At 30.8% G+C, this 15667-nt stretch overlaps 1 protein-coding gene across 1 annotated transcript; it reads left to right on the plus strand.

The window, feature by feature from the left end:
• The first annotated feature begins 7319 nt into the window (after nucleotides 1–7319).
• On the plus strand, nucleotides 7320–9802 carry LOC118049280 (small ribosomal subunit protein uS19). Its single transcript, XM_035059227.2, has 4 exons — nucleotides 7320–7463; nucleotides 7665–7813; nucleotides 7905–7962; nucleotides 9380–9802. The coding sequence occupies exons 1-4, from the start codon at nucleotides 7461–7463 to the stop codon at nucleotides 9626–9628; spliced, it is 459 nt and encodes a 152-aa protein (XP_034915118.1). The 5' UTR covers nucleotides 7320–7460; the 3' UTR covers nucleotides 9629–9802.
• The last annotated feature ends 5865 nt before the right edge of the window (nucleotides 9803–15667 follow it).

Genomic DNA, 15667 nt, shown 5'->3' on the forward strand with positions numbered 1-15667 from the left:
CATGATCATAATAGTTTATGGGAATCAACCATGATCCATAACACTCTATGATCTTGTATTTATTTAATTATTCAACATTTTATATGTTAAATCTTCTAATTATTAACATGTTAGCTCAACATATATCCCGAATTGAGATTCATGGTGAATTTAATTATCGAGCTAACTATGATATCTCGATCGGTTCTTCAAACACGTTTACTGTCCAAGCTAATAATGTTTCGACATATTCAAGGCGTACAAAATCTTGTTTAAGCTCCTCAATGGCAATACAAACTCAAATTAGGTGTTTTACATGAAATGCCGAGGATGCAATGGTACTTTATGATCCATTTGTTAGCAAGAACATGGGAATATATATACAGCCTCCCTAACATGGTTGGGACACAGAGTTCTTTAAACGGCATGAAGATCTGCGTTGAAGGTATATGTATCAACAATTAAGAGTTAAAATGAACCAATTAGATTTCCCCTTTCACGTGGTGAGAAGCACAAGGCATTAAGCATCACCATGGAAATTAAGCAGGTGTAAGATGTCGAGCCAAAAAGGTATGGGAAGAACAAATACTGAAAGAAAAATCTCGATGCATGCAACTCACCGAGTTCTCGCACCATTTTCCCTGTTACTTAACCTCACTGTTTTCTTTCGAATTCATCTAGAGGTCCATCTACCGACTAATGGACTGCACACGAGGGTGACACTCGAATTTAAGCTAAGAATTGACAGGTGCAAATTTAGACAATTGATTGTCTCCTCGATAACACCTCTCAAGTCTCGTAATGTTCTCAGTTGATCAAGGTTTGTACAAAACACAAGCAATCTTAAGAAACGATTAGAATAATGAAGATTGATCTTACAGGAATAGTCATTGACTGTAGAGCTGATCAAGTTCAGGACCAGCCTAGGCATTGACATTATGTCGAGGCTCGACATGGAAAACCAAGATTAAGCCCAGGCCAGAGCATAATGTCCAGGCATGTAAAAATTATTGTAACTTCGCCAGGTCAATCCTCACGAGCACGTTAGCTCGAATTGGAATTTGAGATGGCGGTGTTCAATCGAATTGAATTCGAAACTTGCACGAGGGAGTTTCTATTTTAAATAGGTCTTATTGGTGCAGGTAATATTAATTCCAAATTTGTTTGTTATTCTAATATATATTACTTTTTAAAATTATATTTTACTTGAAAATATATTAAAATAATTTTTTTTTATTTTAAATATATATTTTTTAACATCAACACATTAAAATTATTTAAAAATACTTGGAAAAAAAAAAAACATTGATATAATACAACACACTTTTAAAACACTGTTTCAAGTGGAATCAACAGCTATATCATGGTATTGTAGAATATGTTCATCATTTGTTCTTTGGATGTGCTACCACTAGGAGCTATGGTGTATTTTTTATTGATGATGGTTTCATCGGGTCTCTCTTGATTCTCGATCGCCTTTCTTTGACCAGTGAGGGATTTTTTTTTTTCGGTGTAAAGGAAGGTTCAAAAGAAGTTTTCGTTTTTTGTCAATCTGGCAAGCGGGGAGTGACTTCCGTGATAAAGGATTTATTTTTATGTTTTAAAAATACATTTTAAAAAAATTAATTATTTTATTTTAAATTCATATTTTTATATATTTTATATTTGTATTAATATTAAAATAATTTTAAAAACTAAAAATATATTATTTTTATATTTTTTAAATAAAAAAATACTTTAAAAATAATCATAACCAAACATCTAAACATACTCAAAATAATAGTTGATTTAGGATGAGGTATTCTCTCTTGTTCTTTTTAGAACTGCTACATAGACTAAGGTTGTACGCGACAACTCTTGCTTTTGTTGGCTGTTTTTATGGTCAATCTGACAGTTCGTGTAAGAGGTGTTCTTGAAAGTTGCAATGTTGATCTTTTAGTATGTTCTGTCGGTGTTATTGACTCGTTTGAACTCCGAGCAGTTCACAAGTGTTTGCCAACTATTCCTAGTAGGTTGAATTTTCATTTGGTTTGATCAAAATCGAGGGCGGGTGAAAGATTCACCCAGCAGTGCCTCAATCCAATTTTGACTTGGATTGTCTGCTATTTTAAAAAAAAAAATTAACTTGGATTTCTTAAAATATTATAATTTTCTATGTAATGCATGGAATTTTATTTTTTTTGCTTGCAATAAATTTAAATAATTTTATTTATGAATTTGGAGTTTCTTATATTTTATATAGTTTTATGATTCATAAACTTTATATTTGAAAGAATTACTTTAAAAGGATCACATTAGGCACCCAGGGATGAAAAATTTTATCCATCCAATTTGATGGGGTTAAGATGAGAGTTGGGTAATATTGTTGAAATTAAGCAAAAATAAAATCGACCTTATTATGATTGAATGTCATTATTGGTTCAAATTCAGTTCCTTTGATGAAACAATCGGATTTCATCACCTGTAAAGGAAGTCAAATTACTTTTATAGTGTAATGATGTTTTTTTTCCTTCGTAATAAAAGCTAAAAGTATAAATTAAGGGTAAAATATTATTTTTATTATTTTTTAAAATAGGGTTTGATATTGCGGTAGCTGTTGTGGTTGTGGTTTGAAAAAAATTGTTTTATAAAAAGTACTTTTAATTGAGGTTGGTTTGAAAAAATAGGTGTTTGGTTAAAACTGTGGTTAAAACTGAGGTTGAGTAAAAAGTAGTTTAATGTGTTTGGTTCATAATGCTTTTGAAATTGAGGTTATAGAATAATTTTAAAAAATTATTATTAATATTGATAGTTTTTAATTTAAATATTATAGATTTAACTATGTTATTACATTATGAAATAAATAATATTTTATATAAAATATTTTTTATTATTCCATTAAATTATCTACAATTCCACCATGTATAAAATACATTTGACAAGGATTATAGTTTTTTTTGTTTCTTGAGCACGTAGTAACATCAGGTAAAATATAATCATGAAAAAAATTGAAATTGCGATTAAATTCTGCAAATGTTACGTCATCAAGCGATCTTTGTTTAATTTATATAGTGTCATTGAATAATGTTAAACACTGGTTTTTTGAATAAAACACAATTAAAAAATAAAAAATAAAACATAATTTTTATTTTTTATTTTACTGAGTCGGACATGGTTCAATGTATTTTGATCTTGGGACCGGTCCAGCCGGAACTGGTCGGACCAGAACATTGTAGCTGGCTACATTGTTCCTTTTAATTGTAATAAAAAATATTTATAAGAGTGATCTTTCGTTTCTTTTCTGAACAAATAAGAGAATCTAATGGATTAATTAGCAAGAACAGTGGATAGTCAAGCTCCAATTAGCATGAACAGTGGAGCATGACTATCCACTATTCATGCTAATTAGCATGAAGAGTCCGTTTGTTTGCGTGGTTGCTTCTGCGTTTGAAGCAACCACAACAAACATAACGTTTGGTTAAGTTAAAAACGCAATTTAATTTCGGTGGGGCCCATACAAATTCATGTTCTGCACGCGAATTTCACGCAGCAGCTCCTGGCTGCTTTTTCGAAATTTAACATTTGCGTGCACAGTGCAATTCACTTGCACTGTTCGCGTGAACAGTTTTTTTTTTTTTTTAGTGTTTTTATTTTTTGTATATATATTTTTATATATAAAAAAAAACTAGTTTAGAGTGAATTAAATTTACTTGCATTGTCGTAAACAATATTTTTTTTTTCTCGAAAAACCAGTGTAGAGTGAATTAAATTCACTTGCTATGTAATATCAAATCAATTTTATTCCTGATAATATTTTATCTAATTTTATATAAAGTATTATTTATTTTATGAAATAACAACAATAATTAAATCTACAACATTTAAATTAAAAACCATCAATATTAATATATATATTTTAAAATTATTTTATAACTTTAATTTTAAAAACATTCTTAACCAAACACATTAAATTACTTTTTATTCAACCTCAATTTCAACCACAGTTTTTAACCAAAACACCTATTTTTTCAAACCAACCTCAATTAAAAGTACTTTTTATAAAACAATTTTTTTTCAAACCACAACCACAACAGCTACCGCAATGCCAAACACACTCGAAGTGCGCAGGAGCGAATTCGTCTGCTTTTCTTTACCCGGCATTTGGAACGCAAAAATAGTGTAGGATCCATGAATAATAAATTGCTTTTTTTATTTATCAAACGAGTTACATCTGCATTTTATTTAAAATGAAAACACAACCTCATTACCAAACGCCCACACGAAAGACGTTTGGAGGAGCTTTCATATTGCTGATGCAAAAGGAAATTGGCAGCCATTAAGAGGACGGCACACCACAGAGAAAGGAAAGGAAAAGAAAAGTCTCCCAGGAACATGAGAAATCAATTGGAAAAAATAACTTTTTATGAAAAAATTAAATCCTAGGGACAATATCAGCAACACGACTGGACTCCTTTGTTTCGCAGGTAACTAAATACGTGTTATGGTGTCGCTGTGAACCGAGTTAATTTTTTTAATATAGAAAAAGTTATTTTAATAATAATAAACTAGATCAATTTAAAATAATTTAATTAATATATCATTCCGGTATAAAATTATAGTAGCTTTATAAATTAAAAAAAAATCATAAAGTTCAACGATCAATAAACTAATGTTAAATAATAATAAAAAATTTAAAAATAAAAAAACATTAACAAAAAAAATCAATCAACCAAGTTAACTTGACTAACCCGCTACATGCTAAATGAGATTGGATAAAAAAAAATTATTACAAAAAAACATAGAAAAAAAAATTAAAGTTAAATAAAAAAACACTTAAAAAACCCTCAAGTCTACATAAGTTAATTTAGTTAACCTAAACTCGAAATATCCCCATAAACAAAGTGAAAAAATCACAAAGCTCATGGACCAATAAATAATTTATTGCAAGGGATGGGAATGAAAAAATAAATCATTTGTTTTTAAAAAATACAGAGACAAAAAAACCCAAGTCAACATTGGTTAACTCGACCATCCCACTACCTGAATATGAGATCAAAATAACTCCACAAAAAAAAAAGCAGAATAAATCATGAAGTTCAAGCCCTAAAAACTTAGTGTCGAATAATAAAATAAATAAATAAATCAACTTGTAAAAAAATAACTTATAAAAAAACTAAACTTAGATCAAGCTAAAATTTGAAACTAGTGACCCAGGTTATGATGGCCGGGATTAACACGTTGAAGATAGATACAAAAAAACAATGAAGCAAAATTCTCAATCATGAAAAAATAATAAAAAAAGTAGATATCAATAAAAACAATAAGGACCAAACTTGATTAAAAAAATAAATAAAAGAAAGTAATTAAGGATTAAATTGAAAAACTAAATAAATTAAGAAAATGATAAAAAAAAAATAGCAATTAAAAGAATGAGCATCAAATTAAATAAGAAGATTAAATGAAAAAAATATTAAAGAATAAAAAAAATAGTAAAAAAAATAATGACATGTTGAGAACGAAATAAAACAAAATACACAAGGATGGGATTGAATTTTTTTCTTTCAAAAAGCATAAAAATCAGCACAATGATAGCCATAATTGAAATAAATAAAAATAAAAGAACATAGTTGAAGTTTGAAAGGTCAGACACAAATCCATAGGGAAGGAAAAGAAAAAAAAGGGTGAAAAATAGCTTGTCACCGTATAATAAATTGCGCATGCTCACCTCATCGGTTGCGTTGCGACATGACTTTTTAGGTAATACGATGCTTCACTATTTATTTTTTTTAGTAGATTTGACAGCATGGTAGTAATTATTTTTTAAATAATATTTTATATTAAAATACATATTAATAATTTTTTTTATTTTTTAAAAATTATTTTTAATATTAACATATCAAAACGATCAAAAACATACAAATTATATTAAATTTTAATAAAAAATAAATATTTAAATTTTTAAAAAACACGGTTTGTACCTTGTTCTCAAACAGTACATAGCAAGCAAGCAAACTTTTATATATATATTTATATATTTATGATTTGTTAAAAGACTAATAAGTAAACAAAGAATAGCAAAAGAAAACATGATAAAAAGATCGCTAATGACATGTTCAATATATTTTTTTTCTTTTAAGTTTATCCTAGTCCTCTAACTGTTATAAAAAAAAACAAAAAGACCATGAAGCTCCTGTTTTTTATTACAGGGGTAAATGAGTAATTCTATCGTACAACAAAGAATGTGAAGGGATTGAGGATGGATAACGGTGGCTATCGTGTCACTAATGTTTAGATAAACCGCCCTACAAAGATGCCTTTGCTGATAGATAATTAGCAAAAAAAACTCCATTATATAAGGTAATATTTGACATTGTGATCAGAAAATATTAAAAAAAAAATGATTTTTTAAAACTTTTATTTTGAATTAATATATTTTTTATAATTTTAATTTTTTTTGATGTATTGATGTCAAAATTTATTTTTTAAAAATAAAAAAATATATTATTTTAATGTGCTCTAGAATGAAAAAATTTTCAAAAGTAATTGTCACTACCCTCTCAAATACCTTCTAAATCTACTAAAGACTTTAAAATTTAAACTCCGAGGATATAGCTTAACTGGTAAGGTTTAGGTTTGTTTTCTATAAATCACCAATTCGAGTTTTATAAATCTAATGACCACTAGATATTTACATGGTCGTTAATTTGAGGAACCGTGAAATTAGTCAAGGTACACACAGAATGACATGAACTCTTATTATTTTCAAGATTTTATCACAAGTTTGAAGTTTAAATTTTTATTGGTAGTTCGAGGCAATTTATCTTGCCAATAAAAACATTAAAAAAAAAAAAAAGGAGAAGAAGGGTAGGGTGTCCTATTGAGGGGTAAAGAACACATAGAAATACCACGGAAAGGTGGGTTATTATACACCATCAAGCGCCCCCTAGTATCAATTATGCTTTGTTTTTAAAAAATCGCTGACATAAATAATAAGTTTAACAAATAACATTGCATGGTCTAGTAGTTATATACGAGTACATATAACGGTGCTACCTTGTAAAAAGAATTAAAATATATATATATAAAGAATTAAATTATAAGAAATTATTTAATATTATTTTTAAACTCAAACTAACATCTTAAAATCTCTTAATCTAATTTATTATTTAATTTAAATTTATAATTAAATTATATAAAAAATTATTTTAATATAACTAAATCGATATAAAAAGTTAAAAAAACAATTTGAATAACTAAAGAAAGTGAATTGTAGTTTAGTAAGATAAGGGATTGAATTGTAGTTTAGTAAGATAAATAGGACTATCAATAAGATCATTAAAAAGTCCAGGGGGTCGTTTCAATCAAGTCTTGTCCACGGGCTTTTTTGGTGCCCTATAAATTGACCATCATAACGACGAAACCCTAGCCACCCCTCAACACTCTCCACTCTAACCCGCAGACGAGCAAGGCTTTTTCCGTCTCTGCAATCTACAGGTTTAGTCATGGTAAGATCTCAAATCCAGCCCTGGCCTTCAATCTCCGCCACGACTAGATGTTCTCCCGGGAAAATGATCGAAACGCGCTGGAACTCCTAAAAACTATCGATCATTATCCCGGGAACCAAACAAAGGCTTCGAACTGTCATCGAGTTTTTCTCTAATTGATTTATTTTCCTTCTTTGTTTTTGCTATGCTGATGAATTTTAGGCGGACGTTGAGACCGATGTCGCTGCAGCAGGACAACCAAAGAAGAGAACGTTCAAGAAGTTCAGTTTTAGAGGAGTTGATTTGGATGCTCTGCTGGACATGTCTACAGATGAGCTTGTCAAGCTCTTTCCTGCGCGTGCTCGCAGGAGGTGAGCGAGAGGGAAATTTAACTCTTTTTTTTTTTTTTTCATGCCCAAATGATTTATTTTTTTAGTTGTCGTATTTTTGGTTTGATGTCAGGTTTCAGAGGGGCTTGAAGAGGAAGCCAATGGCACTTATCAAGAAACTGCGCAAGGCTGTACGTTTCTTCAATCCTTGTAGTTTGCTGCTTGGTTTAATTTGATTTCAGTTCTTAAGTTTGCTGCTCGGTTCAAATTTGTTTTCATTTATATTTGGAATTGTTCTCACTGGTTTTTCCTTATAAAATTAATCAAAATAATATTCCACTTGCCTTTAATCTTTTTGCACCACAATAGAGTACTTTAGTTCCTTTTATTAAGGTACGGATGTTGATTGCATCACATCGCTCAGATTCCTTAGTCTAAGTATGACGGTGTCAATTTAGACTCGGAATCACAGTTCTTCTTTTATTAGGAGAGTACACTGGTCAAAAAATGATCTAGCCACAGGACGTTACCACCTGATCAATGGCTGAACCAAATCAAGCATCTGGGTGGGAGGGTGTTAAAGACAGGAGAACCATAATTATCTGGACATTAGGGGCACTTTGGTGGGAATCTGTTTTCATATATCATGGATGAAAGTATTGTCAGTGGATTAGATGTGTCATAAGAATAACAATAGCATTTGGAAGGTGGTGTTGCCTCTTGCCATGTGATGTCTATGGGAGTAATTTCTTCACAGAATAGGCAGTTGGTCTGTTCTGAAGTTATGGTCACTATAGATTCCTGTTTTGCCTCAATTGTAGGCATCGTTCAGTGGATATTGTCCTTTGGGATTACTGCATGATTGAGCATGAGCAGACTGTAAATATTTTTTTTGGTGATGCTTCTCTTACAATCTGTTTGGGAATGTAATTTTCTCCTGGCTGGAATGTCAAGGAAAAGAAGGAGAATGGGCCTACATTTCCTTTGTCTTCAAACCTAAGGAGAGAGTAGAGAGACATTACTAGACAGCATATAAACCTTAATGTGATTTTACATATATACCCTCAGATGAATGTTTATGTGCAATATGTTCAAGGTTGTATAATTAATTCATCTATCAATGAGATTTCGTCTATCCATTTTTCCAATAAATTAAATCACTCACCCAATATTTTCTTTCCATTCATGTTCATTCGATCCAAATATGAGGAAAGAAATTACTGTCTATCTATTTTCTTCATTCCCTCTACGTTCTAGTCTCCTACTTTCTACCCTCCCAGATATATTGTCAGTGCTTATTTTGCCAATTTCGATGCTCATCGAGTGTAGCATCATCAATGGTGGTAAGCTTTGGAACTGTTTCGCATTGATGTCTGTGGTATGACTTTTTGGTTGAAAGGCCTTCTGTAGAACAAAGAACTCACTCTTTGGTTTTCCTTGTCATGCAACCAGCTGTTGTAGTTTGTACGCTTCTATCTTCTTTGGTCACTATTTTATGCTAAATGATCTAATGATGTCTGTGCTACTTTTTTCTAATATATTAGCTTTGTTGACATGCTAAATGAAATGGATGCTTTTTAAAACCTTTTTTGGTGATATCCTGAACAGAAAAGGGAGGCACCACCCGGTGAGAAACCAGAACCAGTTAGGACTCACCTTCGCAACATGATTATAGTACCTGAAATGATCGGCAGTATCATTGGTGTTTATAATGGCAAGACCTTTAATCAAGTTGAAATCAAGCCTGAAATGATAAGCCATTATTTAGCTGAGTTCTCGATCTCCTACAAGCCCGTTAAGCATGGAAGACCTGGTATTGGTGCCACCCATTCTTCCAGGTTTATTCCCCTCAAGTGAAGATTTTGCTTATGCAGTAGCTGTTGTTTCTTTCATGGACTTGCCTTTTGTTTACCGGTTCTTAATTTAGTATTTTTAAATTTTTGAGCTTGTCTTTAAAAGTGGAACAAGAAGTTGTCTGGTTTTATTTCAACTTATATTGTGCTTAAGATACTGAAATTCTAGTTGTCATCATGATGTTTGCTTGTATTTCTATTAAAAGTAAAATGCCCTGGCTAGGTGCTCACCCTTGACAAGGAGAGAACCATTATAGTACCTGCGGAGAGTTCAACCTGGTGTGTTTTTTTAAAATAGAAAGGTTGATGATTCTCTCTGTAGAGCTGCCCCTCCCCTCTTGGCATCTCCACTTTTTTAAAAAAAAAAACAGTAAAGTTTTTTTTTTTTTTTTGTCCAAGGAGAGTCATTTGATCAATCAAATGCTGTTAGTTTAAGCAATTTGAGAACTATAATTTAATCTGCATCTAGCAGTTTGGTCGGGGCCAAGAGAAGAGACTTCGGGAAGGGGAAGCAGCTTTCGTTCTTTCCTTTCCCGGTGATTGGTGGCTTGTGATATACGCATAATAAAATTCAAGGAAAGCTTCTTTCACCTGGAAAAGTGTGGGTGTGAAGCTGGTGTTTGCTACTGTGCTGTAAGTGTGGTTAAAAGTATTTATTATTTGAAAATATATTAAAATGGTTTTTTTAAAAAAATATATGTTTTTGCTATAATATGAAAAATATTTTTGCTATAATAAAAGGTAAATATTTTGTGTTTTTTAAAATAACAGTTTACATGTATAATATGAAAAATATATTAAATTATATGATGATTTACAATATAAATTGCTATATGTAGAGTAAATGTAAAAATAATTAAACTATAGAACAATTAGAGTAAATATTATTTTTGCATTATGGAACTGTTAATCATAAACGTTATTATTATATCATTCTAGAGCATCATTCCAACTCCTCTTTCTTACCAAATGTTGATTTATATTTACTTCATTTTTCATCCAAATGATTTTTTTGCAAACTATCAAACACTCAGCTTATTGTTTCAATTTAAATTCCAATAATTTGAATTTCAACAATCACAATCCTTTCTTAGATAACTTTTAATTGACTTTATTGATTATTAGATTGAGATGAAGCGGTTCCCTGTACTTCTTGTAGTCTCTAATGTGGCTAACAAACGAACAATGCTCGGCCCAGATGACCTAATTTGAGAGGTTTTTTGCCTGGATTTTTTGATGAAGTTGAAACAGAGAAGTGGCCACCTGCGAGGAATAACAAATAAATCAATCTTCGAAATCAGAAAGAAGGATCATACCAGCAGACTGGGCTTGCGTGAAGCCCAGTAATATCCAGGCCGATCACACCAAGAGATCCATAATCTAGTGATTTGATTTGTTCTTGTTCCTGCCATGAGAGTCAACTGAGTTTAGGGAATTCAGGAATGAAATTCTCATCTGCGTGGAAAAGGAAATGACGTGAGGTTCCACGATACATAATCAACTCTTTAACATAACTGGGACATACACTATATCTGAATTTTCTGTATTTATTCGTTCAAAAACTCAGTTATCGTCTGCTGATACAAGAAAAATAAAACAAAAATTTACAAAAGAAATAAAAAAAACTCCTGCCATTTAGACAACTACATGCCCAAACAGCTGGAAATTTCAGCCTAACAAAACAAAAATTTACAAGAAAAATAAAAAAATCCTTGCCATTTTAGCAACTATATGCCCAAACAGCTGGATCAATTATACTCGACATGTGTCATTCTTACAGTGAAATTTAATCCTGTGAAGTATAACTCAATTGCTCATACTCTGGGCTTGCTCCCCGGAAATAATCAATTCGTGTACATGTCCAAACAGCTAGATCAATTCTACCCGACATGTGTCATTTTTATATTGAAATTTAATCTTAAGATGTGTAACTCAACTAGTCATGTCCTGGGTTTGCTCTTCAAAAATCACCAACTCGTGTACATGTTCAAATAGCTGGATCAATTCTATCGAAAATGCTATTTTATGCAATTTTTGGGTTCAACTTTTATATCTTTTTGATAGAGCAACATCAATATTTTTCACCAATATCATAAATGACATAATATATCAATCAAGAGTCGCTATGACCAGCCGAACTAACATTTTCAACAATGATGCAATATCTTTCCCATGAAAAAATTCCAAGGCTTTGATGTATAAAAAGACACATGATTACAATGCAAGGGGCAATTCTAATCGGCCATATTGTCATATAAGGCCAAAACACGAACAACAATTTCTAGCAAGAAAAATCACCCAAAATCATAAAAGTCAAGTGAAAATCATGGAAAGCTAGACCAATCAGGCTAGTTTGACACTGTTTAGTAATGTGAAAACAATTAATTTTTAAAGTATTTTTATTTTAAAATAATAATAAATTTTTTTAAAAAAATTAATTTCAATACCAACATACCAAAAAAAAATATAAAAATTTAAAACTCAAAAATAAACCATATCTTTTAAATTATTTAAATACAAGACATGCACTGTGAAACTCACTTTGTTTTTTCCCTTTTTTTATATATATTATTTTTTTTAATCTAAATACACATGTTTATTTGAGTATAAAAAATATCTCTAACAGGGAATTTATTTTGTCCGCACCTGTCAAACTCACAAATCAAAACATAAAAATTCTAATTTCCATGTAATGTTTTTACATGATTTCAACTTTCTTACCGTTATTTTCTCGTAAAGGAGTGAGGTAACTTGGAGCCGTACAAGGATTTACCAAGGCAAAAAAACAAAAAAAAAAAAAAACTCAAAAGGAAAAGCTTTTTTTTTTCCAACGATACAGAGGGCTTGACATGTCTGCTCCCAAACAAGATTAGATTAGGCACTGGTGAGCTATCATTGTCGATGCCTATGCCTATGCCTATGCCTATGCCTGTGCCTTTGGAGGGCTATTGTCATGACATCAAAAATATCCGAGCTAGGCTTTCCACCCCTCTTATTAAATGCTGTCAGCTTACGTCGGCCCCACAAATTGTAGGTTTGGCGGGTAGTCAAACCAAACTGCCTCTGTACTGCTCCACATGCAACCTTGGCAATCCATTAATTTCCCGCTTTTTTAAAACATTTATTTGTTTTTATTTTAAATTACCTTTTTACCATTTTTATATCTTTCAATTGCGCTGGTATTTTAAAAAAAGTTAAAAATTAATTTGATATATTTTTAAATAAAAAAAATATTTTAACAAACAATTATCATCACATCAATCACTAATAAACTCTAAATTTTAAGTTTGTCTATGTGTATCCACCTAGGTTTTTTATTATTACATTCAGCCGATTGGATTAATGAATTAATGATAAAAAATTCTTTTTTTTTTATCTTGATAGTTAATAAAATGTAATTTAATTAAATTTTTAGGGATTAAATTTAAAATCAAAACAAAATTTCTGGCCTTTTTTTTTTTCATGGTAAGAATTGAAGTGGAGAATTGGCTTGAGCATGAAAGATGCCATCACGATGTGGTGGTCTGCGCGGCTTCATCTAGGATCCAACAATGGCCTTCCTCCGATAGCATCCTCACAAGGCGGTGTATGGCAATGATGTGGTTCCCTGTAGCTCCGTTGACCCATTCTTCTCTCATAGTTTTCTATGCTTGGCCCTCTCCGCAATAGAAAAGTGGCAAGCAATTTTTTATGGCAGATTTAAATTTTATTTGTTTTTATGATTGAAAAATATTTTCAAAAAAAAATAAAAAATATATATTTTTTAATTAATATTTTTTGAGTTTTTTCAAATTATTTTATTATGATGATGTCAAAAATAATTATATATATATATATATATATTATACATTTTCAAGTGAAAAACACTTTGAAAAACAATTGATGTCACACTCTCAAACACGTCTTTAATCATTATTTTTTTTTATTGTTGTTTATTTTTTAATCAATTTTTTAAAATTTTATCATTTAATAGTGGAATGATTATGAATTATATTTTATAATTTTTTTGTATTTACTCTGTACAGGACAATCTCAATCTCACGACGCGTGACTAAAGGATTTTAGATACAAATCTAAAATTTATTTTTAAAGAACATATAAAAAGAGTTCTAAAAGAAGAACAAAAAAATAAAGAATAACATCAGGCCTAACACGTTGCCCAGGATGACAGGGAGGATGACATGTCCCATGCACGAATTTAATTTGAAAAAAAAAAACAACGCGTCCTCTACTGCACCCAGATTCCGGTCATTGTAGTGGTTGAAAAATCAGGTTGCCCTCTATTGTATCCAGATTTCAATCATTATGGTGGTTAAAAAATCAGGTTGCTTTCTTTTTGTCATCTAAAAATTATTTTTCAACCCAAATACCTACAAAACATCATTATAACCTTTTGCAACCCATCCTTGACACCTCTAAAAGCATAAAAAAAAAAAAAAAAAAAACAATCCAAAACCAATAATCAACCTGGAATCCTTTTTTTTTTAGATTTATTTTTCGAGGCATTTTCAAGCTAACAAATTACCTAATTCAAACTTTTATTATCACATGGAACTATAGTTTTGAAACCCGACCCAGGACTCAGGGCTGAAATCGGGCCTTGTTGAAGAAAAAACAAGAAAAGAAAAAACTAGGTGTGACCCAACTACCTGGTTGCAACCCTTTGACTTTTTTTTTTTTTTTAACTAAAAATATGTCATTTTAATTTTTTTTTAAAGTTGACCTGAACAACCCTGTCAAAACCCAAAAATCGGGCCTTGAACCGGGCTGGATCTAAAAACTATGTATGGAACCATTTGAAACAAAATTTCATTTTTTTTACGGTCAGAATCGTTGAAACGTATCTTTCTCTCTCTATGCCGGATTCCAACTATAACCTCTAAATGTATGGAACCATTTGAAACAAAAAATCATTTTTTTTACGCTCAGAATCGTTGAAATGTATCTTTCTCTCTTTATACCGGATTCCAACTATAACCTCTAACTCTTCTCACCTAATAAGAATTGAAGATAATGCAATTAAAGTTTAGTATCGAAATTAATATTTAAAAAATGCAAAAAATCAATAACATTACAGCAAAAAAATATGAAATAAAAAAATATACTTCAATAACAAATTCAAACACACTATTCATATTATACATGCACTTTAATCACTTGTCATGTAATTTAACCATCACAAAAAAAAAACCATGTAACTAAGCTCTAAATTGAGCTTAACTGTGAAAAAAAATTAAAATTAAATTGAAAATTTTTAAAAATTTTACTATTATAATCCACCATAGTAAAATACGTAGGGTGAACAGTGATGATCACGGCATTTTAGCCAATGAATTGGAACCGTAAGAACTTCGCCCTTAAATGAAAGGAAAAATTAGAAATCTCCCGTGAGGTCTTAAACCAGATGGTTAGAACCTAGAAGAACATGGCTCCATTAAGCTGTACCTAGCTACATTTAATCATGTAGATACATTTAACCTCAAATGGACCGTTCTCTTTAGCCTAACCTAGCCTAGAAGTATCAGAAGAGGAAGGGGGTGTAGCTGTACCTAGCTAGCGGAGGCTTACAGATCCCATTAAGCTGGTCAAGGAGCAAGAAAAGGAAAGAGGAGAAGCTGCCATTGCACACAAATTTCAGTGGCGACACAGACAGCAGAGGTAGCACAGCACGCACCTACCAGAGCTAGCTCGTGTTCATGGCAATCTTCTCCACAGCCAATAATTAATGACCTATTGTTTATTGAACGCAGCAGGTCATAAATTATTTCCCTGCCTTTGCTGGAGTCCAGATGTTAGTAACTGTAGTTTTCCTCTTCTACTGCTACGCAACGAGCAAGTTCAACATCTGTTGATGAAGAAACAAACTAGAAGATTCGTGCGTGTCTGTAACTCTTATATTTAAAAATATATTTTATCTGAAAAATATTATAATAATGTTGTTTTAGTGGTTATTTTTTTTATGATTTTGATGTTTTTTATATAAAAAATATATGTATTTTTTGATGTATTTTTAATATCCATAACAATTACAAATATAAATTCA

This window comes from Populus alba, chromosome 2 (assembly GCF_005239225.2).
Source record: "Populus alba chromosome 2, ASM523922v2, whole genome shotgun sequence".
Classification (NCBI taxonomy): domain Eukaryota; kingdom Viridiplantae; phylum Streptophyta; class Magnoliopsida; order Malpighiales; family Salicaceae; genus Populus; species Populus alba.